This window comes from Carcharodon carcharias, chromosome 16 (genome assembly GCF_017639515.1).
Source record: "Carcharodon carcharias isolate sCarCar2 chromosome 16, sCarCar2.pri, whole genome shotgun sequence".
NCBI lineage: Eukaryota > Metazoa > Chordata > Chondrichthyes > Lamniformes > Lamnidae > Carcharodon > Carcharodon carcharias.
In genome coordinates, this window is record NC_054482.1 from 113482811 (window position 1) to 113509806 (window position 26996).

Here is a 26996-nt window from a genome sequence, read left to right on the forward strand (position 1 = left end):
TCTGCGTCTCTCTCTCTCTCTGCGTCTCTCTCTCTGCGTCTCTCTCTCTCTCTCTCTCTGCGTCTCTTTCTGCGTCTCGCTCTCTCTCTGCACCTCGCTCTCTGCGTCTCTCTCTCTCTCTGTGTCTCTCTCTCTCTCTGCGTCTCTCTCTCTCTCTGCGTCTCTCTCTCTCTCTCTCTCTGCATGTCTCTCTCTCTCTCTGCGTGTCTCTCTCTCTCTCTCTGCGTGTCTCTCTCTCTCTCTGCGTGTCTCTCTCTCTGCGTGTCTCTCTCTCTCTCTGCGTGTCTCTCTCTCTCTCTGCGTGTCTCTCTCTCTCTCTGCGTGTCTCTCTCTCTCTCTGCGTCTCTCTCTCTCTCTCTCTGCGTCTCTCTCTCTCTCTGCGTCCCTCTCTGCGTCCCTCTCTCTCTCTCTCTGCGTCTCTCTCTCTCTCTCTGCGTCTCGCTCTCTCTCTCTCTGCGTCTCGCTCTCTCTCTCTCTCTGCGTCTCGCTCTCTCTCTCTCTCTGCGTCTCGCTCTCTCTCTCTCTGCGTCTCGCTCTCTCTCTCTGCATCTCGCTCTCTCTCTCTCTGCGTCTCGCTCTCTCTCTCTGCGTCTCGCTCTCTCTCTCTGCGTCTCGTTCTCTCTCTCTGCGTCTCGCTCTCTCTCTCTGCGTCTCGCTCTCTCTCTCTGCGTCTCGCTCTCTCTCTCTGCGTCTCGCTCTCTCTCTCTGCGTCTCGCTCTCTCTCTCTGTGCCTCTCTCTCTTTCTCTCTGCGTCTCTCTCTCTCTTTGTGTCTCTCTCTCTCTTTCTCTCTCTCTGTGTCTCTATGCATCTCTTTCTCTGTTTGGGTCTCTATGCATCTCTCTCGCTGTTACTGGGGTGACAGTGTCAAGTTTAATTCTTCTGTTTTACTTGAGTTTTTCTGATCTGTTTCAGTGCAGCCTGAAGGATAAATTAGCTATTGGATTCTTTTTGATTACTGAATCATATAATCTAATTTAGAATTTAGGATGTTCTGTTGAGGCTTTATAAGGGTCTGGTCAGAACACTTTAGAATATTGTGAGCAATTTTGGGCCCCGTATCTCAGGAAGGATGTTCTGGCCCTGGAGAGGGTCCAGAGGAAGTTCACGAGAACGATCCCAGGAATGAAAGGCTTAACATATGAGGAACGTTTGAGGACTCTGGGTCTATACTCGATGGAGTTTAGAAGGATGAGGGGGGATCTGATTGAAACTTACAGAATACTGAAAGGCCTGGATAGAGTGGACGTGGGGAAGATGTTTCCATTAGTAGGAGAGACTAGGACCCGAGGGCACAGCCTCAGAGTAAAGGTAAGACCTTTTAGAACAGAGATGAGGAGAAACCTCTTTAGCCAGAGAGTGGTGAATCTATGGAATTCATTGCCACAGAAGGCTGTGGAGGCCTGGTCATTGAGTGTATTTAAGACGGAGATAGATAGGTTCTTGATTGGTAAGGGGATCAAAGGTTACGGGGAGAAGGCGGGAGAATGAGGTTGAGAAAGTTATCAGCCATGATTGAATGGCAGAGCAGACTTGATGGGCCGATTGGCCTAATTTCTGCTGCTATGTCTTATGGTCTTTCTCTCTCTCTCTGCGTCTTGCTCGCTCTCTCTCTGCGTCTCGCTCTCTCTCTGCGTCTCGCTCTCTCTCTGCGTCTCGCTCTCTCTCTGCGTCTCGCTCTCTCTCTGCGTCTCGCTCTCTCTCTGCGTCTCGCTCTCTCTCTCTCTCTCTCTGCGTCTCGCTCTCGCTCTCTCTCTCTGCGTCTCGGTCTCGCTCTCTCTGCGTCTCGCTCTCGCTCTCTCTCTCTGCGTCTCGCTCTCGCTCTCTCTCTCTGCGTCTCGCTCTCGCTCTCTCTCTCTGCGTCTCGCTCTCGCTCTCTCTCTCTCTGCGTCTCGCTCTCGCTCTCTCTCTCTGCGTCTCGCTCTCGCTCTCTCTCTCTGCGTCTCGCTCTCGCTCTCTCTCTCTGCGTCTCGCTCTCGCTCTCTCTCTGCGTCTCGCTCTCGCGCTCTCTCTCTCTGCGTCTCGCTCTCGCTCTCTCTCTCTGCGTCTCGCTCTCGCTCTCTCTCTCTGCGTCTCGCTCTCGCTCTCTCTCTCTGCGTCTCACTCTCTCTCGCTCTGCGTCTCGCTCTCTCTCTCTCTGCGTCTCGCTCTCTCTCTCTCTGCGTCTCGCTCTTTCTCTCTCTGCGTCTCGCTCTTTCTCTCTCTGCGTCTCGCTCTTTTTCTCTGTGTCTCGCTCTTTCTCTCTCTCTACGTCTCGCTCTTTCTCTCTGCGTCTCGCTGTCTCTCTCTCTGCGTCTCGCTGTCTCTCTCTCTGCGTCTCGCTCTCTCTCTCTCTGCGTCTCGCTCTTTCTCTCTCTCTGCGCCTCGCTCTCTCTCTCTCTGCGTCTTGCTCTCTGCGTTTCTGCGTGTCTCTCTCTCTGCCTCTCTCTCTCTGCATCCCTCTTTCTCTGCGTGCCTCTCTCTCTCTCTCTGCATGCCTCTCTCTCTCTGCCTCTCTCTCTCTGCGTCTCTCTCTGCGTCTCTCTCTGCGTCTCTCTCTGCGTCTCTCTGTGCGTCTCTCTCTGCGTCTCTCTCTGCGTCTCTCTCTGCGTCTCTCTCTGCGTCTCTCTCTGCGTCTCTCTCTGTGTCTCTCTCTGCGTCTCTCTCTCTCTCTGCGTCTCTCTCTCTCTGCGTCTCTCTCTCTCTCTCTGCGTCTCTCTCTCTCTCTGCGTCTCTCTCTCTCTCTGTGTCTCTCTCTCTCTCTGTGTCTCTCTCTCTCTCTGCGTCCCTCTCTCTCTCTGCGTCTCTCTCTCTGCATCTCTCTCTCTCTCTCTCTGCATCTCTCTCTTTGCGTCTCGCTCTCTCTCTCTGCGTCTCGCTCTCTCTCTCTGCGTCTCGCTCTCTCTCTCTGCGTCTCGCTCTCTCTCTCTCTGCGTCTCGCTCCCTCTCTCTCTCTGCGTCTCGCTCCCTCTCTCTCTCTGCGTCTCGCTCTCTCTCTCTCTGCGTCTCGCTCTCTCTCTCTCTGCGTCTCGCTCTCTCTCTCTCTGCGTCTCGCTCTCTCTCTCTCTGCGCCTCGCTCTCTCTCTCTCTCTCTGCACCTCGCTCTCTCTCTCTGCACCTCGCTCTCTCTCTCTGCACCTCGCTCTCTCTCTCTCTCTGCGCCTCGCTCTCTCTCTGCCTCTCTCTCTCTCTGTGTGTCTCTCTCTCTCTGCATCTCCCTCTCTCTGCGTCTCTCTCTCTCTCTGCGTCTCTCTCTCTCTGCGTCTCTCTCTCTCTGCGTCTCTCTCTCTCTGCGTCTCTCTCTCTCTGCGTCTCTCTCTCTCTGCGTCTCTCTCTCTCTGCGTCTCTCTCTCTCTGCGTCTCTCTCTCTCTGCGTCTCTCTCTCTCTCTCTGCGTCTCTCTCTCTCTCTCTGCGTCTCTCTCTCTCTCTGCGTCTCTCTCTCTCTCTGCGTCTCTCTCTCTCTGCGTTTCTCTCTCTCTGCGTCTCTCTCTCTCTGCGTCTCCCTCTCTCTGCGTCTCTCTCTCTCTGCGTCTCTCTCTCTCTGCGTCTCTCTCTCTCTCTCTGCGTCTCTCTCTCTCTCTGCGTCTCTCTCTCTCTCTCTCTCTCTGCGTCTCTCTCTCTCTCTCTGCGTCTCTCTCTCTCTCTCTCTCTGCGTCTCTCTCTCTCTCTCTCTCTGCGTCTCTCTCTCTCTCTGCGTCTCTCTTTCTCTCTCTGCGTCTCTCTCTCTCTCTCTGCGTCTCCCTCTCTCTCTCTCTGCATCCCTCTCTCTCTGCGTGCCTCTCTCTCTCTCTCTGCGTGCCTCTCTCTCTCTCTCTGCGTGCCTCTCTCTCTCTCTGCGTCTCTCTCTCTCTCTCTGTGTCCCTCTCTCTCTCTGCGTCTCTCTCTCTCTGCGTCCCTCTCTCTCTCTCTGCGTCTCTCTCTCTCTGCGTCTCTCTCTCTCTGCGTCTCTCTCTCTCTGCGTCTCTCTCTCTCTGCGTCTCTCTCTCTCTGCGTCTCTCTCTCTCTGCGTCTCTCTCTCTCTGCGTCTCTCTCTCTCTCTGCGTCTCTGTCTCTCTCTGCGTCTCGCTCTCTCTCTGCATCTCTCTCTCTCTCTCTGCGTCTCTCTCTCTCTGCGTCTCGCTCTCTCTCTGCACCTCGCTCTCTGCGTCTCTCTCTCTCTCTGCGTCTCTCTCTCTCTCTGCGTCTCTCTGCGTCTCTCTCTCTCTCTCTCTCTGCATCTCTCTCTCTCTCTCTCTCTGCGTCTCTCTCTCTCTGCGTCTCGCTCTCTCTCTGCACCTCGCTCTCTGCGTCTCTCTCTCTCTGTGTCTCTCTCTCTGCGTGTCTCCCTCTCTCTCTCTGCGTGTCTCTCTCTCTCTGCGTGTCTCTCTCTCTGCGTGTCTCTCTCTCTCTCTGCGTGTCTCTCTCTCTCTCTGCGTCTCTCTCTCTCTCTGCGTCTCTCTCTCTCTCTGCGTCTCTCTCTCTGCGTCTCTCTCTCTCTCTGCGTGTCTCTCTCTCTCTCTGCGTGTCTCTCTCTCTCTCTGCGTCTCTCTCTCTCTTTCTCTCTGCGTCCCTCTCTCTCTCTCTGCGTCCCTCTCTCTCTCTCTGCGTCCCTCTCTCTCTCTGCATCTCTCTCTCTCTGCATCTCTCTCTCTCTGCATCTCTCTCTCTCTCTGCGTCTCTCTCTCTCTCTCTCTCTGCGTCTCGCTCTCTCTCTGCGTCTCGCTCTCTGCGTCTCGCTCTCTCTCTCTGCGTCTCGCTCTCTCTCTCTGCGTCTCGCTCTCTCTCTCTCTCTGCGTCTCGCTCTCTCTCTCTGCGTCTCGCTCTCTCTCTCTGCATCTCGCTCTCTCTCTCTGCATCTCGCTCTCTCTCTCTGCGTCTCGCTCTCTCTCTGCATCTCTCTCTCTCTGCGTCTCTCTCTCTCTGCGTCTCGCTCTCTCTCTGCACCTCGCTCTCTGCGTCTCTCTCTCTGCGTCTCTCTCTCTGCGTCTCTCTCTCTCTCTCTCTCTGCGTCTCTTTCTGCGTCTCGCTCTCTCTCTGCACCTCGCTCTCTGCGTCTCTCTCTCTCTCTGTGTCTCTCTCTCTCTCTGCGTCTCTCTCTCTCTCTGCGTCTCTCTCTCTCTCTCTCTCTGCATGTCTCTCTCTCTCTCTGCGTGTCTCTCTCTCTCTCTCTGCGTGTCTCTCTCTCTCTCTGCGTGTCTCTCTCTCTCTCTGCGTGTCTCTCTCTCTCTCTGCGTGTCTCTCTCTCTCTCTGCGTCTCTCTCTCTCTCTCTCTGCGTCTCTCTCTCTCTCTGCGTCCCTCTCTGCGTCCCTCTCTCTCTCTCTCTGCGTCTCTCTCTCTCTCTCTGCGTCTCGCTCTCTCTCTCTCTGCGTCTCGCTCTCTCTCTCTCTCTGCGTCTCGCTCTCTCTCTCTCTCTGCGTCTCGCTCTCTCTCTCTCTGCGTCTCGCTCTCTCTCTCTGCGTCTCGCTCTCTCTCTCTCTGCGTCTCGCTCTCTCTCTCTGCGTCTCGCTCTCTCTCTCTGCGTCTCGTTCTCTCTCTCTGCGTCTCGCTCTCTCTCTCTGCGTCTCGCTCTCTCTCTCTGCGTCTCGCTCTCTCTCTCTGCGTCTCGCTCTCTCTCTCTGTGCCTCTCTCTCTTTCTCTCTGCGTCTCTCTCTCTCTTTGTGTCTCTCTCTCTCTTTCTCTCTCTCTGTGTCTCTATGCATCTCTTTCTCTGTTTGGGTCTCTATGCATCTCTCTCGCTGTTACTGGGGTGACAGTGTCAAGTTTAATTCTTCTGTTTTACTTGAGTTTTTCTGATCTGTTTCAGTGCAGCCTGAAGGATAAATTAGCTATTGGATTCTTTTTGATTACTGAATCATATAATCTAATTTAGAATTTAGGATGTTCTGTTGAGGCTTTATAAGGGTCTGGTCAGAACACTTTAGAATATTGTGAGCAATTTTGGGCCCCGTATCTCAGGAAGGATGTTCTGGCCCTGGAGAGGGTCCAGAGGAAGTTCACGAGAACGATCCCAGGAATGAAAGGCTTAACATATGAGGAACGTTTGAGGACTCTGGGTCTATACTCGATGGAGTTTAGAAGGATGAGGGGGGATCTGATTGAAACTTACAGAATACTGAAAGGCCTGGATAGAGTGGACGTGGGGAAGATGTTTCCATTAGTAGGAGAGACTAGGACCCGAGGGCACAGCCTCAGAGTAAAGGTAAGACCTTTTAGAACAGAGATGAGGAGAAACCTCTTTAGCCAGAGAGTGGTGAATCTATGGAATTCATTGCCACAGAAGGCTGTGGAGGCCTGGTCATTGAGTGTATTTAAGACGGAGATAGATAGGTTCTTGATTGGTAAGGGGATCAAAGGTTACGGGGAGAAGGCGGGAGAATGAGGTTGAGAAAGTTATCAGCCATGATTGAATGGCAGAGCAGACTTGATGGGCCGATTGGCCTAATTTCTGCTGCTATGTCTTATGGTCTTTCTCTCTCTCTCTGCGTCTTGCTCGCTCTCTCTCTGCGTCTCGCTCTCTCTCTGCGTCTCGCTCTCTCTCTGCGTCTCGCTCTCTCTCTGCATCTCGCTCTCTCTCTGCGTCTCGCTCTCTCTCTGCGTCTCGCTCTCTCTCTGCGTCTCGCTCTCTCTCTCTCTCTCTCTGCGTCTCGCTCTCGCTCTCTCTCTCTGCGTCTCGCTCTCGCTCTCTCTGCGTCTCGCTCTCGCTCTCTCTCTCTGCGTCTCGCTCTCGCTCTCTCTCTCTGCGTCTCGCTCTCGCTCTCTCTCTCTCTCTGCGTCTCGCTCTCGCTCTCTCTCTCTCTGCGTCTCGCTCTCGCTCTCTCTCTCTGCGTCTCGCTCTCGCTCTCTCTCTCTGCGTCTCGCTCTCGCTCTCTCTCTGCGTCTCGCTCTCGCGCTCTCTCTCTCTGCGTCTCGCTCTCGCTCTCTCTCTCTGCGTCTCGCTCTCGCTCTCTCTCTCTGCGTCTCGCTCTCTCTCGCTCTGCGTCTCGCTCTCTCTCTCTCGCTCTCTCTCTCTGCGTCTCGCTCTCGCTCTCTCTCTCTGTGTCTCGCTCTCTCTGCATCTCGCTCTCGCTCTCTCTGCGTCTCGCTCTCTCTGCGTCTCGCTCTCTCTGCGTCTCGCTCTCTCTGCGTCTCGCTCTCTCTGCGTCTCGCTCTCTCTGCGTCTCGCTCTCTCTGCGTCTCGCTCTCTCTGCGTCTCGCTCTCTCTGCGTCTCGCTCTCTCTGCGTCTCGCTCTCTCTGCGTCTCGCTCTCTCTGCGTCTCGCTCTCGCTCTCGCTGCGTCTCGCTCTCGCTCTCGCTGCGTCTCGCTCTCGCTCTCGCTGCGTCTCGCTCTCGCTCTCGCTGCGTCTCGCTCTCGCTCTCGCTGCGTCTCGCTCTCGCTGCGTCTCGCTCTCGCTCTCTCTGCGTCTCGCTCTCGCTCTGCGTCTCGCTCTCTCTCGCTCTCTCTGCGTCTCGCTCTCTCTCGCTCTCTCTGCGTCTCGCTCTCTCTCTCTCTGCGTCTCGCTCTCTCTCTCTCTGCGTCTCGCTTTCTCTCTCTCTGCGTCTCGCTCTCTCTCTGCGTTTCGCGCTCTCTCTCTCTCTCTGCGTCTTGCGCTCTCTCTCTCTCTCCCTGCGTCTCTCTCTCTGTCTCTGGCTCTCTCGCTGTTACTGAGGTGACAGTGTCAGGTTTAATTCTTCTGTTTTACTTGAGTGTTTCTGATCTGTTTCAGGACAGCCTGAAGGACAAGTTAGCTGTTGGATTCTTTTTGATTACTGCATCATTTGATCTAATTTAGAAATTTGATCTGCTTCAGAAAACCTGGATGCTTCAGATTAGATTTTTTTTTAAATTCAGTTTTCTCTTTGTCTCTGCTGCAGTTATCGATTTCTGATTAAAAGGTGATGCTTGATTTGTTTAATTTGACAGACCCATGGTGTTTGGAGGATTGAGATCTAATTAATGTATGAGTGGCACGAAAGGAGAGTTAAACATCCCTGTTAGTTGGTTATTAAAAACGTACTTTTGTATAAGAGTACATGATGACATTGTGTCCTGTGTCAATGTACGTGGGCTGCAGGTTTGGCAGGTCACAGCACTGTAACTGCTAACTGATTGGGATTTCCCTCAGATCAGTGGCTGTATGGGGAGTGTGTGACAAGCTCCAGGGAAGAAGCTGCAAAAAGGACCTTACTCGTTCGACTTCCCTCTCCTGATCCCGCGCTGAAAAATGACACAGCCAAGGAGGAAGCTGAGCAGAGAGCAGCAGGTAACGGAGAGTCTGTAGATTTCACACTGCAATGAGTGTCCAGAGAGGAGCAAGCCACTCTCTTCCGCTTTGTTGCTGGTTATCCGAGTTCTTGTGTTTGTGACCCTGGGCTGGCTCCTTGCTTAGTCAACTTCTTCAATTCACTCTATCAGTTGTAAAGTAGGCAGGGCGTGGATGACACGGTACAGAAGGCAGCCATTTGGTACGTTGCTGTTTGAAAGAGCTTTCCAGATATTTATTTTTTCACAGGACGTGGGCATCGCTGGCAAGCCCAGCGTTTGTTGCCCATCCCTAATTGCCCACGTACTGAGTGACTCGCTCGGCCCATTTCCGAGGAGATTTAAGAGTCAACCACGTCGCTGTTGGCCTGGAGTCACGTGTAGGCCAGACCAGGTCAGGATGACAGATTTCCTTCCCCAAAGGGACATTAGTGAACCAGATGGGTTTTTACAACAATCTGTGAGAGTTTCGTGGTCATCATTCCGGACACTAGCTTTCAATTGTAGAATTATTAATTGAATTTAAATCCCAATCCGGATTTGAACTCAGGTCACCAGAGCATTAGCCTGGGTCCCTGGATTGTCCACTTACATTACCACCACGCCACCCTCGCTTGTAGTCTGCAAATGTATTTTTTTTTAAAAAGTTCCTCATGTTGCCTCTTACTTTAAATTTGTGTCCTCTGGCTACCGACTGAAAACGGTCCCTCCTGATTTACTCCACCAAAACCCTTCATGACTTTGAACACCTCAGTCCGATCTCACCTTAACCTTCCTCCCTGTCAGGGGAAAAACCCAGTTTTCTCCAGCCTCTCCTACAAAACTGAAACCCTGAAGCCATTCTGAGAAACCTTTGCACCGCTTTTAAATCTATGCCAGGCTAAAGTGGTGGTACCGAGAACTGGACCCAATCCTCTGGCTGGGGCCTAACCAGTGTCAGAAAATGCTGCTTGGTGAAACTTAGGATTTCATCTGACCTCAACAAAGCCTTAAAACGATTTTTGAATTTTTGTGTAATGTTATATATGCTGGCTTTACCCAACATTGCTTCTGCTGTTAATTTTGTTAAATTGATTAGTTGGCTTTGCTGAGCACTTCCTTTTTTTTATTATTCGTTCACAGGATGTGGGCTTTGCTGGCTGGGCCAGCATTTATTGTCCATCCCTAATCCTTCTTGAGAAGGTGGTTGTGAGCCGCCTTCTGTGATATCTGATGTGCGGAATTCTGTGCTGTCGTCCCTAAGAGTGCAGTAATCTTTGGGGTCTTGTAAAAACAATTCAGAAGCGAAAATGCGGTTAGGATAACAGCAGTCAGGTTCAGATCTGGCTCTGCAGTCAGGCCTCCTGGAAAGGATGGTTGGCACAGAGGATACTTCCAGGGCCTGAGAGCTGTTTCGGGCGAGGCCTTAAACCGAGGCCCCATCTGACCTCTGAGGTGCCCGGCAAAAGGTCCAATGGCAAGATTTGTAATAGAGCAGTGAAGTTCCCCCTGGTAACGCTCGGAGCACTTAAGCCTGTTATAAATTTAAGGTAGATTTTATAAATGTCCTTAGAAACTGGGATGCTTGTTCTTAGACCCTCAAATCACTAGATCAGAACAGAGCACAATGTGTGTGTGCTTTGTTTTAGGTTCATTCACAGGACAAGTATCGCTGGCTAGGCCATTGTCCATCCCTAGTTGCCTCCTTGAACCAATGCAGTCCAGGTGGTGTAGTTACACCCACAGTGCTGTTAGGGAGGGAGTTCCAGGATTTTGACCCAGCGACAGTGAGGGAACGGCGATATATTTCCAAGTCAGAATGTTGTGCGGTTTGGAGGGGAACTTCCAGGTGGGGGTGTTCCCATCTATCTGCTACCCTTGTCCTTCTAGGTGGTAGAGGTCACGGGTTTGGAAGGTGATATTGAAGGACCCTTGGTGAGTTGCTGCAGTGCGTCTTGTAAATGATACACACTGCTGCTACTGTGCATTAGTGGTGGAGGGGGTGGATGTTGAAGGTGGATAGGGTGCTGATAAGCGTGCTGCTTTGTCCTGGATGGTATGGAGCTTCTTGATTGTTGTTGGAGCTGTATTTATCCAGGCAGGTGGAGGGTAGTCCATCCCACTCCTGACTTGTGCCTTGTAGATGATGGACAGGCTCTGGGGAGTCAGGAGTGAGCCCTCGCCCTGTAATCTCATGTGTCCAGTACACAATTGGCATTCTGTTGCTGCTGAATATCCCAATTCTGGCTGTTAGCATCAGTCTGGTGACTGTATAATAATTCGTTGAGTTTGATTTGACATTATACCCAAGAAAAATCATAGCATACCAGGACTTGATTTAAAAATCATGCTTGGTTTCTTGTAGCTGTTTAATGTTATAAGAAGAACACTATGAGGGTTTGTTTGCTTAATTCAGCTGACACTCCCAGTGCAGCACTGAGGGAGTGCTGCATTATCCTTTGGATGAGATGTTTACCTGAGGCTGAGCCTGCCCTCTTTGGGCGAATGTAAAAGACCCCATATTACAATTTTGATGAAGAACAGGGGAGTCCTGAACAATGTTTATCCCTCAGGTCACAAAAACAGATTATCAGCTCACTATCACGTCACCGTTTGTGGGAGCTTGCTGTGAAAATTGGCTGCCCTGTTTCCGATATTACAACGGTGACTATACTTTGAGAGTGTTTCATTGGCTGAAAAGCACTTTGCGATGTCCAGAGATTGTAAAAATATGTCAACGCAAATCTCGTTTCATTTTCTCTCCTTGCTTTCTGACCAATGGAGGCGAAAGATCATCTTTGAGTGATTTCTGTGAAATGTCTGCATGGGGAGTGTTGAAGGGTTTGTTAGCCTGACAATTGGATATTCTGCCTGCTCAGGACAATCCAGAGGCTCAGGCTCTTTGCTTGAAGCCTCCCCAGTTGGGGTTGTTAACTCCAGGGGCTGCCCGTACCTGTGGAATGAACAAAATCGTAACCGAGTTTAGATGCGAGTGTTTTCAGGAGAGTGGCCGAGGAGATAAAGTTGGCAAATGACGGTTGAAGGTAGAAATAATGAGCAGCGAACCACATGGTGTGCTACATACTGCACTTCCTACCCGCTTCTGCAGAGATGAACCTTCCTTTACGTTGAAGGTTAATGTCGGCATGACAATCGTTTCATTTCATTGCTTAAATTCCGTTCCTCTTTGCAAGGGTGTGACTTTGTTCTGCTGTGGTTGCAGCACATATCCCATGAAAGAATTAAATGTAGATATGTGGGCATCGCTGGCAAGGCCAGCATTTGTTGCCCATCCCCAATTGCCCTTGAACTGAGTGACTTGCTCAGCCATTCCAGAGGGCAGTTCAGCCTCAACCCCACATTGCAGTGGGTCTGGAGTCATGTGTAAGCCAGACCAGGGAAAGGGCAGCCGATTTCCTTCCTTAAAGGACATTAGTGGACCAGGTGGATTTTTAACAACAATGTCCAGAGATTGCTCAGCAATCTTTTTTAATTCCAGATGTTGTTAATTAAGTTTAAATTCCACCAGCTGCAGTGCGATTTGAACTGATGTTTCCAGGGTATTAGCCCGGGCCTTTGGATTATTAGTCCAGCAACATTACCACAATGTCACCAGCTCCCCTTGTTTACACACTTTGCATTTTGTGTGGTCCAGTTTGACAACTAACAGGTGGGTTGATTTCCATGGTACTGGAATGGGGGTATTTTTGGATTGATTACCTGGGGTTGCAGGCCAGGGATTTTTAAGGGCATTATCGTATGTGTAATTTTACCCATTGTTTCTCAGTTGTGCTTGTGGTTAGAACTCTCCCCTCTGAATCAGGTCCCACTCTTGAGACTTGGGCACAAAATCTAGGCTGGTACGACAGTGCAGAACTGGGGGAGTGCCACATTGTCAGAGGCGCTAACGTTAAACTGAGGCCCCGTCTGCCCTCTCAGGTGGAAGTTAATGTTCCAACAACACTGTTTGAAGAAGAGCAGTGGTGTCCTCCTCATTTCCTGCTCAAGGTTTATCCTTCAGCCGGCACCTAATACAGACAGCATGGTCGTTTATTACACTGCTGTTTGTGGGAGCTTGCTGTGCGCAAATTGGCTGCCATTTGACTAAGCTTCATTGGCTCTAAAACACTTAGGGACGGTGGAGGCTGCTCTCTATTTTCGAGTCATCTATCCAGGGTTTCTTAGCCACCCTCAACTCCTTTTCCACCCAGAGGGGGGTGGGGGTCTGGAATTTGCTGCCTAAATTGGTGGTTGAGGCAGAAACCCTCTAAAAGGTCTCTGGGCCTGCACCTGAAGTGCTACGGCAAGGCTACAGAGCAGGTGCTGGAAAGCGGGATTAGGATGGGCGGCTAGTTGCTCATTTTTCAGGCGGTGCAGACACAATGACCTTGTGGCCCATCCATTGCTTCTGTCGCAGCGTCAGCAATCTCGACCCAGCCCTGCTTGGTCTGGAAGGGTGGCCCACTCCTCCCTCCTCTTCACCCCCCCCACCCCACCCCCCCAACTTGCTCCCCCAGCCTCAACAAAGCCCTCCAAGTCTCCCTCGGTGAAATGAGGGGCGGGCCTGTGTTGAGTTTCCAGGTCTCTGCCTCTCCTGTTCTATCGTTAGTACATCAATCAAGACGCTGGGTAAAACAGCAACCATATTAATGGCTGCTTTTTTTGGGGGTTTAAATTAGGCCCCCTCTCTCATTTGGCCCTGCCTCCGTTCTTGCCCCCATGGTCATTAATTGGCTGCCGAACCTTCCTACCCACCGTTTAATGGAGAGCCCCCATTAAAACCCAGGCCGGTGACTCTCTTCCCTGGGGATGGGTGCAGGATCTCGAAAGAGCTCCCGACAACCACTTTCCACCCCTGTGGGCCTCTGACTGTGAGTCAGGGAGGGGCAAATTGGTCAAGGACGCTCCTCAATCATTCTCGAACAGCTGGACCCAGCAGCAATGCCCTCAATGACTGGAGTAACATGGTGTTTGTCAGGAGCTCCCTGGGTGAGCTCCTGGACTGAGGTGCTGTCTGATTCCTGCCCAGCCATTAACACTTTCAGGAGTGAAGGGGGGGGTTGGGGGGGGGGGGGGGTGGGGGGGGGGGGGTTGGGGGGGGTGGGGGGGGTTTGGTTGGGGTGGGGGGGCAGAAAATCGCTTTGCAACTGTTAAGATTGGTGTTAATTTGAAGGGAAGTTGGATCTCATTATGGATGCTAATTAACACAAGTGTATTAATTGCTTTTGGAAGTTGATTGTAATGGATCTTTACAGTACATTACAGCGGTGAGCTCAGTGATGGGGCTATGCTCGATTATAATTTGGTTGGCTGAAAACAACATAATTCAGTTGAAATGTGCAATGTAGGTGGGAAGGCAATATTATTTCATGAAAACCTCACCGCATGAACCCCTTTTATTTAATAAAAAAAACAAACCACTCCAGATTCTGAGCAGCATTGTGGTTTGTTTTTGAAGGGGTAAGTGTCCAGCCCCGGGGAAGGGGGAGGAGGCATAATGAAGAATATTTAGTCCATAAATGGATTTACTGAGTCTCTCCAGTTTCATCAGGGATTGAAGTGAGCGGCCATGAGTGAATCAAGCTTGATTGATAGTGCATTATAAATCCAGTGGAGCTTCAAGAGAAAGGAATATTAATTTCTGGACGGGAGTCTTAATGCATTCCCTCTGTGCAATTGATTTTCTGCATCAAATTTATTCTTTGTTGAAAGGGATAAACTGAAGCGGTGATTTACGCTTCTGTACTGAGTGCCTTTGGTTGCTGATGTTTAACCTCTCCTGAGGAATACCAGTCACGTGGAAATAATTCTTAAAACATCCTAACGCAAGCCTAAATAATGGAACTTGTTCCTCCTTTCCTAGTTCCCGAACTGCGAGGTGCCTCGTGCCTCCCCACACCCTCTGCGTCCCCCGTCGAGATGGAGAGTATCGAAAGTGGCTCGAATAAGAGGTACGTGTGAGTTTTCACTCTGTTCCAACGGAGGCGTTTCTCTGCCAATTGCTTTTTAATTTCATAAGGATGTTGCTATCCCTTAAGCAACTATGAGCGTCTAGCCTCTGGTGTTATGGGTGTGTTTCATTTCGTTAAACATGGTACTGCTGAAAAAACACACTGAGGGCAGCAGCATCACTGACCCAGAAGTGGTTTGTTTTGACGCTGCGTGGATTTAGCAGTTGCAATTAACTTTAAAGTTTCTTTCCTCTTGTCAAGTTTTCTCCTCCCACCTCCCGTGAAGGCACTGACCTCATCGGTGCCAGCATACCTCAGTACCTCCCAGGAAGTGTCTTAACCCCTCCCCCTCCCACCATTTCCTAATTCGGAGGCACTGAGGCCAGCTATTACCCTGCCTAAGGCCGGCTAGTGCACAGGTGGCAGTGCATTTCCCTGTTGAGGTGCAAGCCAGAAGGGGAAACTAGATACAGATCCTTTTCTTGATAGTAGGTTTGTTCACAGAATGCAGCATTAAATATCTCTGCCGCCTACTTACCAACACCCCAATGTCCCAGCAGTCCCTTTTTATATGTGCTCAAGGTACTTAATCAATGAATACCCTCCACCTTATCCTTAACCTTAACACAAGAACACAAAACCAGGAATAGGTGTAGACCATACGGCTGGCCGAACCAGCTTCACCATTCGATAGGATCGTGGGTTTCAACTTTGCTTTCCCGCCCGCTCTGCATATCCCTTGATTCTCTGAGACACCAAAAATCTGTCTATCGCAGCCATAAGACGTAGGAGCAGAAATAGGCCATTCGGCCCATCAAGTTTGCTCTGCTATTCAGTGAGACCATGGTTGATCTGATAATTCTTAACTCCACTTTCTTGCCTTTTCCCCATAACCCTTGATTCCCTCAATGATTAAAAATCTGTCTATCTCAGCCTTGAATATACTTAGTGACCCAGCCTCTACAGCCCTCTGCGGTAAAGAATTCCGCAGAATCACTACCCTCTGACAGAAGAAATTCCTCCTCATCTCTGTCTTAAATGGACATCCCCTTACTCTGAGATTATGCCCACTGGTCCTAGACTCTCCCACAAGGGGAATCAACCTCTCAGCATCTACCTTGTCAAGCTCTCTAATAATCTTATATGTTTTAATAAGGTCGCCTCTCATTCTTCTAAATTCCAATGAGTACAGGCCCAACCTACTCAACATTTCCTCATAAGAAAATCCCTCCATACCTGGGGTCAACCTAGTGAACCTCCTCTGGACTGCCTCCAATGTCAGTATATCTTTCCTTAGTTAAGGGGACCAAAACTGTTCACAGTATTCTAGGTGTGGTCTAACTAGTGCCTTGTATAGTTGTAGCATGACATCCCTATTTTTATGCTCCAAGTTGGTGTCAACAGCAAATTTGGAAATATTACAATTGGTCCCCACATCCAAATCATTTATATAGATTGTGAACAGCTGTGGACCAAGCACTGACCCTTGTGTACCGCCACTAGTAACAGGCTGCCATCCTGAGAATGATCTGTTTATTCCTACTCTCTGCTTTCCGTCTGTTAACCGATTGTCAAACCGTACTAGTGTACCCCAGTTCCATGTGCTCTAATTTTGCTAACTAACTTGCTGTGTGGGACCTCATCAAATCCAAATACACCACATCCACTGGTTCTCCTTTATCTATGCTACAAGTAATATCCTCAGAAAACTCCCAAGTTTTTCAAACATGATTTCCCTTTCATAAATCCATGTTGACTGTGCCCAATTTTAACATTCTTTTCCACATCTCCAGTTATCAAATCCTTTATAATAGATTCTAACATTTCTGTACTACTGACACCAGACTAACAGGTCTAGTTCTCCATCCTCCCTCTTCCTCATTTCTTAAATAGCGGGGTTACATTTGCTGCTTTCCAGTCCGCAGGAACCTTGCCAGAATCTATATAATTTTGAAAGATGCATCCACTATCTCCATAGCCACCACCTTCAACACTCTGAGATGGAGCTCATCCGGTCCAGGGGATTTATCAACCTTCAATCCAGTTAACCTTTCAAGTACTACCTCTTTAGTAATACTAATTTCTTATAGTTTCTCAGATTCACAGGTCCCTTAGTCACCTCATATTTCTGGGAAATATTCTGTATCTCGCTCCGTGAAGATAGACGCTAAGTAACTGTTTAGTTTCTCCGCCATTTCCCTGTTCTTCATTATAAACTCTCCTGTCCCCTGCCTGACCCCCCATTTGTCCTAGCTAATCTTTTCCATTTCAGGTACCTAAAGAAGCTTTTACAGTCCATATTTATGTTCCTCGCTAGTTTGCATTCATATTGTCTTTTCTTAATCAGGCAGGGACACTTGGAGTGCACTCTGAGCCTTTGCTGTCAAATGAAGGGGTTGCATTGGCATGGCAGCATTCTCATGCCCCCAGTATTTGAGTTATGGATTTAAGTCCAACATTAGGACTTCAACACATGGTCTAATCTGATGCTACATTGGAGCACTAGGGGAGAACTGGATTTTCAGAGGTGTCGCCCTTTGCTAATCCGATTTGAAAATTTCACAGCACTATTTGATGAAGAACAGAGGATCTCCTCGTGTCCTGGCCAACACTGCTCCTTCAATCAATAATCTTGGTGAAATATATCAGATTAGCCAATTATCTTTCTTGTTGCCATTGGTGGAATTTGTCTGGAGTGTACACACAAATTAGAAGCAGGAGTAGGCCATTCGGCCCTTCAAGCCTGCTCTGCCATTCAATAAGATCATGGCTGATCTGATTGTGGCCTCAATTCCACTTCCCTGTCTGTCCCCCCCATAACCCTTGACTCCCTCGTCGATCTAAAATCTGTCTAACTCAGCCTTGAATATGTTCAATGACCCGGCCTCCACTGCTCACTGGGGAAGAGAATTCTGAAAACTAACTCCGAGGGGAAAAGAATTCTCTGCGTCTCTGTCTTAAGTGGGGGGCCCCTAATTTTTAAACCGTGTCCCCTGGTCCTAGATTCCCCCACAGTAGGGAAACATCCTCTCAGATCCAATGTATTGAGTCCCCATAGGATCTTGTATGTTGCAATAAGATCGCCTCTCATTCTTCAAACTTCAATGGCTGCTTCATTCCCCTATTCAACGGTTACTGCATTTAAAAGACAAACTGCCTTGCTTTGTGGAATACTTTGAGAAGTTCCAAGAATTTGGTGAGAACAGTATGTACAGATTGCCTAGTGAACTTCTTCAGGGTGTAAGGGGACCTGAATATGGAAGTTGACTTTCCCTCAGTAAAACAAAGGAACACGTGTGTGATAATGAATCTACCATTACCCGGCCTTTCCCATCTTCACTTTGAAACAGATAAACAGTCAAAAAGCAAAGAGTAGAATCTTAGAATGATACAGCACAGAAGGAGGCCATTCGGCCCATCATGCTGGTGCTGGCTCTTTGTAACAGCTATCCAATTAGTCCCACTTCCCTGCTCTTTCCTCAAAACCCCTGCATGTTTTTCACCTTCAAGTATTGATTTTTTTTTGGAGGTTATTAGCGAAACTGCTTCCACTGCCCTTTCAGTCAACGCGTTCCAGATCACAACAACTCGTTTTGTATGTTGTTATTTCTTGGTGTGACCTCTGGTAGAATCAAATGTCCTATTCTACTGTAAGCTACTTTGAACCACACATTGGTCAAGAGTCCTGGTGGGCTGCAGTGGGTCAGGATGGCAGGTTCGAACAGAGACCACAATGTTTTTAATGACCATTTATTGTTTATCCTGCTGCTGAACCACAAATGACACACCATGTCATCGTGGAATTTAAACTCTTGACCTGTGTGTTGCTAGTCCTGTGGCGTAGCTTGAATGTACTGGGCCTAAACGCTCTGGGGTTTAGAAGAATGGGAGGTGATCTCATTTGACATCTATAAGATTCTGTGTGGGCTGAGAGGCGCTTCCCCAGTTAATGAGTCAAGAATTAGAGACCAGCACAAGCGGTCAACCATTCAGAACTGAGATGTGGCCTCAACTATTTACAACCTAAAGCGATGACTTGGATGAAGGGACCGAATGCATGGTTGCTAAATTTGCAGATGACACAGAGTTAGGTAGGAAAGTAAGCTGTGAAGAGGACGTAAGGAGTCTGCAAAGGGAAATAGATCAATGAAATGAGTGGGCAAGAAATTGGCAGATGGAGTATCATGTGGGAAAATGTGATCTTGTCCACTTTGGCAGCAAGGATAAAAAAGCAGCATATTATTTAAATAGAGAGAGATTACAGAACTGTAAGCTACAAAGGGATCTGGGTGTCCTGGTATGTGGATCACAGAATGTTAGTATGCAGGTGCAGCAAGTGATTAGGAAGGCAAATGGAACGTTGTTGTTTATCACAAAGGAAATGGAATATAAATGTAGGGATGTTTTGCTACTGTTGTACAGGGCATTGGTGAGACCACATCTGCAGTACTGTGTACAGTTTTGGCCTCCTTATTTGAGCAAGATATAATGTGTTAGTAGCAGTTCAGAGAAATTCACTTGACTGATACCCGGGATGAGGGGAAAATCTTATGAGGGAAGGGTGGACAGGCTGGACCTGTATCCAATTGAGTTTAGAAGATTGAGAGGTGACCTTATTGAGAGATATAAGATCCTGAGGGGACTTAACAGGGTAGATGCTAAGTGGGTGTTTCCCCTTGTTGGGGAGACTAGAACTAGGGGACAAAGTTTAAAAGTAGGGGACCTCCCGTTTAAGACAGAGATGGGGATACATTTTTTCTCTGAGTGTCATGAGGCTTTGGAACTCTCTTCCCTAGAGAGTGGTGGAGGCTCATTGTCTATTTTTAAGGGCAGAGGTAGATTCTTGACTAACAAGGGAATCAAAGGTTATCGGGGGTAGGCTAAATGTGGAGCGTGGGCCATGATCAGATCAGCCATGATCTTATCGAATGGCAGAACAGGCTCGAGAGGCTGAGTGGCCTACTCTGCTCCTAATGCATATGTCTATATGAGAAATTTCTTCACTCAGAGGATGGCGAATCTTTGGAGTTCTCTATCCCAGAGAGCTGTGGATGCTCAGTCGTTGAATATATTAAAGATAGAGATCGATAGATTCTCTTTTGACTCTCGGAAAAATGAAGGGTATGGGGATAGGCCGGGAAAGTATGGGTGAGACCAAAGATCAGTCTTGATCTTATGAAATGGTGAAGCGGTCTCGAGGATCCTATTTCTCCTCCTATTTCTTGTGTTATAATAACTGTGCTATTGCATCATTGGGTGGTGGGTGTTAACTAATAGAACTCTTCATATTTGTGGGATAAATGATTTGTCATGGAAGTTCTTGGTGAATGTCACCCGAGCAGAAGCTAGAAGCAGAGGTAGGTTAGATTCTTACTGGGCAAGTGAATCAAAGGTTATCGGGGTAGATGGGAATTTAGAATTCAAAACACAAACAGATCAGCCATGATCTTGACGAATGGCAGAGCAGGCTTAAGGGGCCGAATGGCCTACTTCTGCTCCTGTTTTGTATGTGTTTACTGTCCAAGAACGACAGTTTTGTATAAGCATTCAGCGAGGCAGTGAATTTGTTTTTATCTTAGAATCGTGGGATTTTACAACACCAAAGGAGGTCGTTGTGCCTCTGCTGCCTCTTTGAAAGAGCGATCCAATTTCTCTCTCCTCTTTCCTCATAGGCCTGAAAATATCCCCTTTCAAATATATATCTCAATTCCCCTTAGAAAGTTCCTATTGAACCTGCTTCCACCATCCTTTCAGACAGTCCATTCTAGATTGCACAAACCCCTCCTCATTTCCCCTCTGATTCTTAATCAGTGACACTAAAGCAGTGTCCTCTGGTTACTGACCCTCTCCTCATTGGAAACACTTATCTGAGTGATAACAGCCATTTGCCCTAGTTCTTCTTCATCTTCTGATTCCAATTCACTTGAATGTTGGTTTTATAACCTGTTACGGTCTGTCCGCAGTTCATTGCTAATTATTTAGTCTAATGTTTCTATCTCCATAGCCCAACAGAAAACAGCAAGCTGCTGGATCCTGCCGAGTGGACGATTTTAGATGTCTTCAATTACTTTAAGAAAGCTGGCTTTGAAGATCAGGCTGTGGCTTTTCAGGAACAGGTGGGTTGATGGCGTTGTCCATTTTTCATGAATCACAGTGGGCGAATTCTCAGTCCATGTTCCCCAGAGTTTCCCGAAGTGCTTCTTACTTTGCATTCAGCCATTCATCCTACATCCGGGAAGTGACCTCCATGCATTCCTGTGCCTCCTCAGGAATTACGTCTCCATACACAATGGCTTTCCACTCTTCCACTGAGTAAATTAGCAGGACTTGCCCCCCCCCCACCCCCATTTACACAACTGAAACTAGTGATCGTATCCCAAAATGCAGCATAGTTATAGATTCTAGGTTCCTACAGCATAGACTTGGTTTACACTATAAAGGCGTGTGTCAGCAGTTAGCTCCAATCCTGTTATTGGATCTATGTAATTAAACAGATCGAAAGAGATAGAATCAGAGATAGATAGACACTGGGAGGTGTGTGTCAGTAGTCAGATTCCAAAGGAATTAAATCGGATATTGAGCAACATTGGTCATTGTGATCTATTCGCACACATTGACCAGCAACAACATTTTTCATTGTTTCCACCTCCGTAACATTGCTTGTCTTCACCTCTGCCACAGATGTACATTAGGAGCAGGAGTTGGCCATTCAGCCCCTCAAGTCTGCTCTGCCATTTGATAAAGTCATGGCCGATCTGATTGTGGCCTCAACTCCACATTCTGCCTGCCCTCGATGATCTTTGACTCCCCTTGTCATTCAAGAACCTGTCTAACTCAGCCTTAAAGTTATTCAATGACCCTGTCTCCACCACTCTCTGGGAGAGTTCCACAGACTCACGACCCTCAGAGAAAAAGAATTCCCCTCATCTCCGTCTTAAATGGGAGACCCCTTACCTTTGAGCCGTGTACCCTCGTTCTAGTCTCTCCCACAAGTGGAACATCCTTTCAGCATCTACCCTGTCAAGTACCTTCTGGATTTTATATGTTTCAATAAGATCACCTCTCATTCTTCTAAACTCCAATGTATAAAGGCCCAACCTTCCCTATGGGATAACCTCCCTCATTTCCAGAAACTCTGAACGGCTTCTAATGCAATTATGTCCTTTTTTAAATGAGACGAAAACTGTACACGGTACTCTAGATGTGGTCTCACCAAAACCCTATACAACTGTAGCAACACTTCCCTACTTATACATTCCATTCCCCTTGCAATAAATCACATTACATTTAGCTTCCTAATCACTTACTGTATCTGAATACTAACATTTTGTGATTCATGTACCAGGACACCCTGATCCCTCTGTACCTCAGTTCGGCAAGCTTGCCCGGTTTAAATAAAATGCTGCTTTTTTTGATTCTTCAAGGCATCTACTTCAAGATTCGAGTACTCCAGTGCTGTCCTGATTTTCCTTGCACCTTGCACTCTCTCTGGAAACATGAGCTCATCCATGAGCTCAGCGGCCTGTATTTTAACTCGAGCCTGCATCCCATTCACTCATCACCCTCACTGTGCTCGCTGACCTGCCTTGACTTCCAGCCTGGCGATGCCTCAATTTTAAAATTCTCTCCCTTGCTTTAAATCCCTCCGTGTCCGCCTTCCTCCTTATTTCTGTAACCTGCTCAACCTTCAGATCTTTGCGCTCTCAAAGTCCTGGCCCCACAAGGAATCCCCTAATTTCCATCGCTCCACTATTGGCGGCTGTGCCTTCAGCTGTCTGGGCCCTAAACTCTGGAATTCCCTCCTTAAATTCCTCGCCCTTTAAGATGCCCCTTAATAATTCTCCCTTTGACCCATCCTCTGTCCTAATATCTCCTTATATGGTTTGGTGTCAAATTTTGTTTGGTAACGTGTCTGTAAAAGTACCTTGGGGACATTTTACTGCTTTAAAGGTGCTAATTGGATTAACCTGTTCCACTTATTTAAAATATAAGTTTGCATTTGATTTGGCTGCCATTGGCTTTGTTGTGTTCAAATGGGGATTCAGCACAGCAAAGGTTAATAGATCCCTTTGTTTGGGTTTGGAAATTGTGCTTTATGCAGAAGTACAGCCAATTTATTAGCAGTTTGAGATGCCCTTGTGAAAACCCATCTCTTCTTCTGCTCTCTGTTTGTACAGTAGATGGCGCCCAGTGTATAATCTGTCAGCCTCGACAGCAACAATTCAGACAGAGAATACTAACAAACTGGGGGAGGTGAGGGAGAGAGTAGGTATGTGGAGCAAACACATGAACATAAGAAAGCAAGTGTGGAAGTAACAGTAAATAAGGAAATGACTGACTGATGAAAGGAGGAAAAGACAACAGCCAGAAATATTGGGCAAGAAAAGGACAAAATCCAGTAATGTAAGGGAATTGGGCAGGGAATCTGAAGGACATACACAGCAAATGAAGGAACGCTGCGATGAGAGGCAGGTGAAAAACCGAGGTAAAGAGGGCGCAGACACAACAGAAATAGAACCACCAAGGAGCTGATTTTGGGACTGCAGTTAACATCAACATGCGTTTTGATACAGAGTTCATCCCGACTTTTCCTACTCCTTGGCCAGGAATTTCTATCCGTCAGGCAGGCTTGGCTGGAGCGGGTCGGGGTGATTGCACATCCGATCGGCCCCGCACCGCAATTTCACACGGGTGGGCCAATTAAAGCCCGCCCTACATGGATCGCAAGCGGTAGTGCTGAGCGCTACCTGTGCGGGCTGCGGGGGGTTTGGGGGACAAGAGGGAGAGTCGGGCCTAGCGTGCAGTTTGCACATGCGCACAAAAGAGCGCTTCAGTCTCCTTGAGGCACGGCGCTTTTTGAAAAAACTATTAAATATAATTTTTAAAATAAATCAATGAAACATGTCCCCTCGTGTGACTGTGTCACATGAGTTGGGACGTGTTTTTAATTTCAAAGGAATGTTTTTATTTAATTTGTAATCGCTTTAGGAAACCTCATCCCACTCGTGGATGAGGTTTCCAAAAAAAACGTAAAGGCCGCTTGTCCCTTTTAGCCTGCCCGCCAGGTTAATGGTCTTAATAGGCCTTTCAATTATTGGCCGGTATGCGCCTGCCGAACGAAATATCGCATGACTTGCGTCCCGACATCACCGTTCAACGTTTTACCTTCCAGTGTGTCGAGCCCACCCCTACACGCCGAATGTAAAATTCTGCCCCTTGTGTTCACATCGAGACTCTTTGTTTCCTTCTATTGTTGTGACCGATGCAGTTGGTAAAGTTGAGTTATTTAAAAATCCCAGAGGGAAACTTTAAACAACTGTCATAACCTGTAATTTTAAGTGTTATGCTTGCGATGCAACTCTAAACTCAGGAATCAGACCACTAGTTCTCGAGGTTTTACATTAAACTAAATTAAACATTTTGTTAATTTACACTGGTTCAAATATATGTAAACATGGTTACAAATTACTACTACCGTAACTTTTAACGAATTCCCCAACTAATCTCCATTAAGGCAACAGCAACCCCTAGACTTAACCAAACACCAGGCAAAGCACTTTAACCTTACAAATTCAAAATATGGGTGTTTTCACTGGAGCCAGTTGGAGGCTTGTAGCTGCCTTTTGATCTTACATTGCCTCTGCCTGCACACCCGAAAACTACTGAAGTTCTACCTACCGGCCCCATTGAATTTTAATTCTCATTGTTTCAACAACCCCTTTGAACTTCACCTTTTAACAATGAAACCCCTTTCGTAATACCAATTTTATTAGTAATATAAACATATGGCTTGGTAGCTGCTAGAAAGGCGTCAATTTTCACCCCACTTCTTGAATGCTCTATTCAAAAAACGCCAATGCCTCTCTCTCTCTCTCTTCCATATCCAAACTAGTACATATCAAAGCACCCAGGCTAGCTGACTTTAATCCAGTTAAGACACACCCGCAGATTAAACCTCTTTTAAAAGAAAAATATTCTCCAAAATATATACATTAATAGCTTCCTGACACTATGAATACATTTAAGGGGAAACCCGATAAATACCTAAAGGAAGAAAGGAATAGAAGGATGTGTTTATTGAGTGAGACGAAGTAGGTTGGAAGCGGCTTGTGTGGAGTATTGTACACTGGCATAATGGGGAGATGGTGGTGTGATGGCAGTGTCACTGCACTAGTAATCCAGAGGCCTGGGCTAATCCTCTGAAAACATGGGTTCAAGTCCCACCACAGCAGCTTTAGAATTTAAATTCAGCTAATAAATCTGGAATTGAGAATTAGTAATAGTAACTCTATTATTTGTTTTTGACCTGGTATGTGGTAGTCATGGTCCTGGACTTATAGATAAGACTGGAGGCAGTACTGTTAGCAAACTCTATCTTTTATTGAACATTATGCTAACTATTTATGAGGTAGGCTCAGCACACTGCTCTACATGGAAATCTACATGTGATCTTGTTAGGAACGAGAGAGCTTAAGTCAGCTTTATGTGTAATTTTGGATGTTAGGAATTAAGTTTAATATGTGTTTCTGTATTGGCGTGATAGGAAAAAGGGGAGACTTGCGTTTTAGTTTCACTTTAAAAGATGCCTACATTCTAATGAAATTTTATAACTCTTGGAGGGGAGTTAAAACAAAGTTGAAAAAAAACTGTGCTGTTACCTAGCAACAGGGGGCCAGACAGAGGGGCCCCACACAGACGCAGAGAAATTGAAAGCAGTTTGAGTTCAGCTGTAAGGTGAAGGGAGCGGTTTAAATCTCTCTCTAGTTGACATACTAGCAGACAGCGAAGGAAAATAAGTCTAAAAATCTTAGATGAGTTGCTCCAAATTTAAAATAACAGTGAATGTCAAGTGAGCCCTGGATTTCAAGGGAGCTACCAAGTTGTCAGCAGTCTACTAGGAGAGGGAGCTGTAGGAAGCAGGTTTTCCCAAAGAACAGAAGAAGGCCTTCTAGTCAAAGGGAAAGAACAGGAATCTGGAAAGGTCCTGTTGAATGAAGTTAACAGCGAGGAGCAGAGAAAGGCTCCAAGCTTAAAGGGCAAAAAACTGCAGGACGCAGACTTAAAACAAAATGGGCTTGCGAGAAGCCAGAAGATCCACGGAAACAGCTGAAGGTCTGCAATTCTACTGTGGGCTTGTGAAGCAGTGGTGTTGCGTTGGCACAGCTAAGTATTGAGAGAGAGTATGTGGAAGAAAGCTTGCATGCACGTGATGATCCAGGGGAGAGGGACATCAGAAGAAGAGTTCGAAACCCTGGAAGTGAAAGGCATCTGAGAGAAAGCATTGTTTGAGAGAAGATTCCAAATCAAGTTCTTCGAGAGTGGAGATTGGAAACCCTCATGTGAACAATGGAGTTCAGCGAGACCGGTTGGCTCACAGTGTGACAAGTATCTGAGGGAGTTGAGGAGAGATCCATAGTATCTGTTTGAGGTGACATCTGTCACTTGGTTTTAGAGTGTGGGGTATCTGACCACAGGTTTGCATGGACTGTGTACTTACTGTGAGCATTAGAGTATAAGATAGTTTTTATAACTTGTGTTATCCTTACGAATTTGTATATATCTGTAAAGGTATAGTTGTGGGTGAAGGAGAATTGTAACATAGTTCATTTTTTCTCGTTTAATAAATGTTTTATTCTTTGTTAAAAGTTCATTAGCTGACTCCTGTGACTCTGTTCAGTGGCCGCCCTCCACACTTCTAAACAAAAAATAAAAGTTAAGATCTATCAAGCCGGGTTCCACCCTGGGACTTGCCCAGTAGTAACATCAGCTGGGATCATAACATTTTTACATCATGAATGATGTAGATTATATATTTACATATTTAACATTAACACTTTATACTACAGTGACCACAATAGCTATCTTCAATGGTTGTAAAAACCCATCTGGTTCACTAATGCCCTCTAGGGAAGGAAATCTGCTGTCCTTACCTGGTCTGGCCTACATATGACTCCAGACCCACAGCAATGTGATTGGCTCTTACCCTCTGCAATGGCCTGGCAAGACACTCAGTTCATGGGCAATTGGTTTGGCAACAAATGCTAGACTTGCCCACGTCCCATGAAGGAATACATTTTTAAAGATCTGAAATGGCCGAATGGGCTGTTCTGGTGCTGTAAACAGCTTTTCATCATTATTAATGTATGTTGTTTCTCTGTGTGCTTTTCTATAAATGTGACTGTCAAAACATGACCATGATTGGCATTGTTTGCTTTTGATTCTGCGGCAGGAAATTGATGGCAAGTCTTTGCTTCTGATGAAGAGGAGTGATGTCCTGACAGGACTGTCAATCAAGCTGGGCCCAGCACTCAAGATTTACGAATACCACGTGAAAGCACTGCAGATGCGTCATCTAAAAGGCAGCTCCTCGTAGTGTTAACGGTCGCCTGTGAACTCTCTGCAGGGGATGCTGTTGAAATCCACCTACTGTTTTCCCACCGCCACACTGCCCCCCCCCACCCCAGCTTCTCCTCCCCCACCCGTTTCACCCCCCCACACACACCCCACCCCCCCCCCCCCCCCCACCTCCTGACAATTGCATGTACGATATTGCCTGTTCATTAGTGTGGGTTGCAGAAATTTTGTGTTGCAGAAAGTTGGGTGCTTTTCGAAACTCAAAGGGAGCTTGACCTCCCTTGAGATAAAGTGGCCATTTACAGTGACTTGGAACCGCTACTCAATTTTGTGAGCAGTTGTGTTTTTCCATTAACTATTGCCGATACGTGTTTACTTTAGGTACATGTCAGTGATCCGAAGGTCGTTCAGATCACATGAACCCGTGACTGTACACGATAATGGAACTCCAGCAATAATATGTTGCTGACCTGTGGATTTTGCCCTGGGTGCTTTTCCAAGAGACTCCATGCCGG

The 26996-nt window shown here is 47.5% G+C and overlaps 1 protein-coding gene across 2 annotated transcripts in view; it reads left to right on the forward strand.

Moving 5' to 3' along the window:
* Nucleotides 1-26572, forward strand: part of samd13 (sterile alpha motif domain containing 13) — a 99631-nt gene extending 73059 nt beyond the window's left edge. Inside the window, exons 5-8 of one of the 2 annotated variants that reach the window (XM_041208642.1) lie at nucleotides 8061-8198; nucleotides 14040-14127; nucleotides 20132-20243; nucleotides 26357-26572. In XM_041208642.1, the coding sequence (XP_041064576.1) occupies nucleotides 8061-8198; nucleotides 14040-14127; nucleotides 20132-20243; nucleotides 26357-26500 (482 nt within the window). In that variant the 3' untranslated portion in view covers nucleotides 26501-26572. The remainder of the gene's footprint in view (nucleotides 1-8060; nucleotides 8199-14039; nucleotides 14128-20131; nucleotides 20244-26356) is intronic. The other variant, XM_041208643.1, reaches the window with a different exon arrangement.
* The last annotated feature ends 424 nt before the right edge of the window (nucleotides 26573-26996 follow it).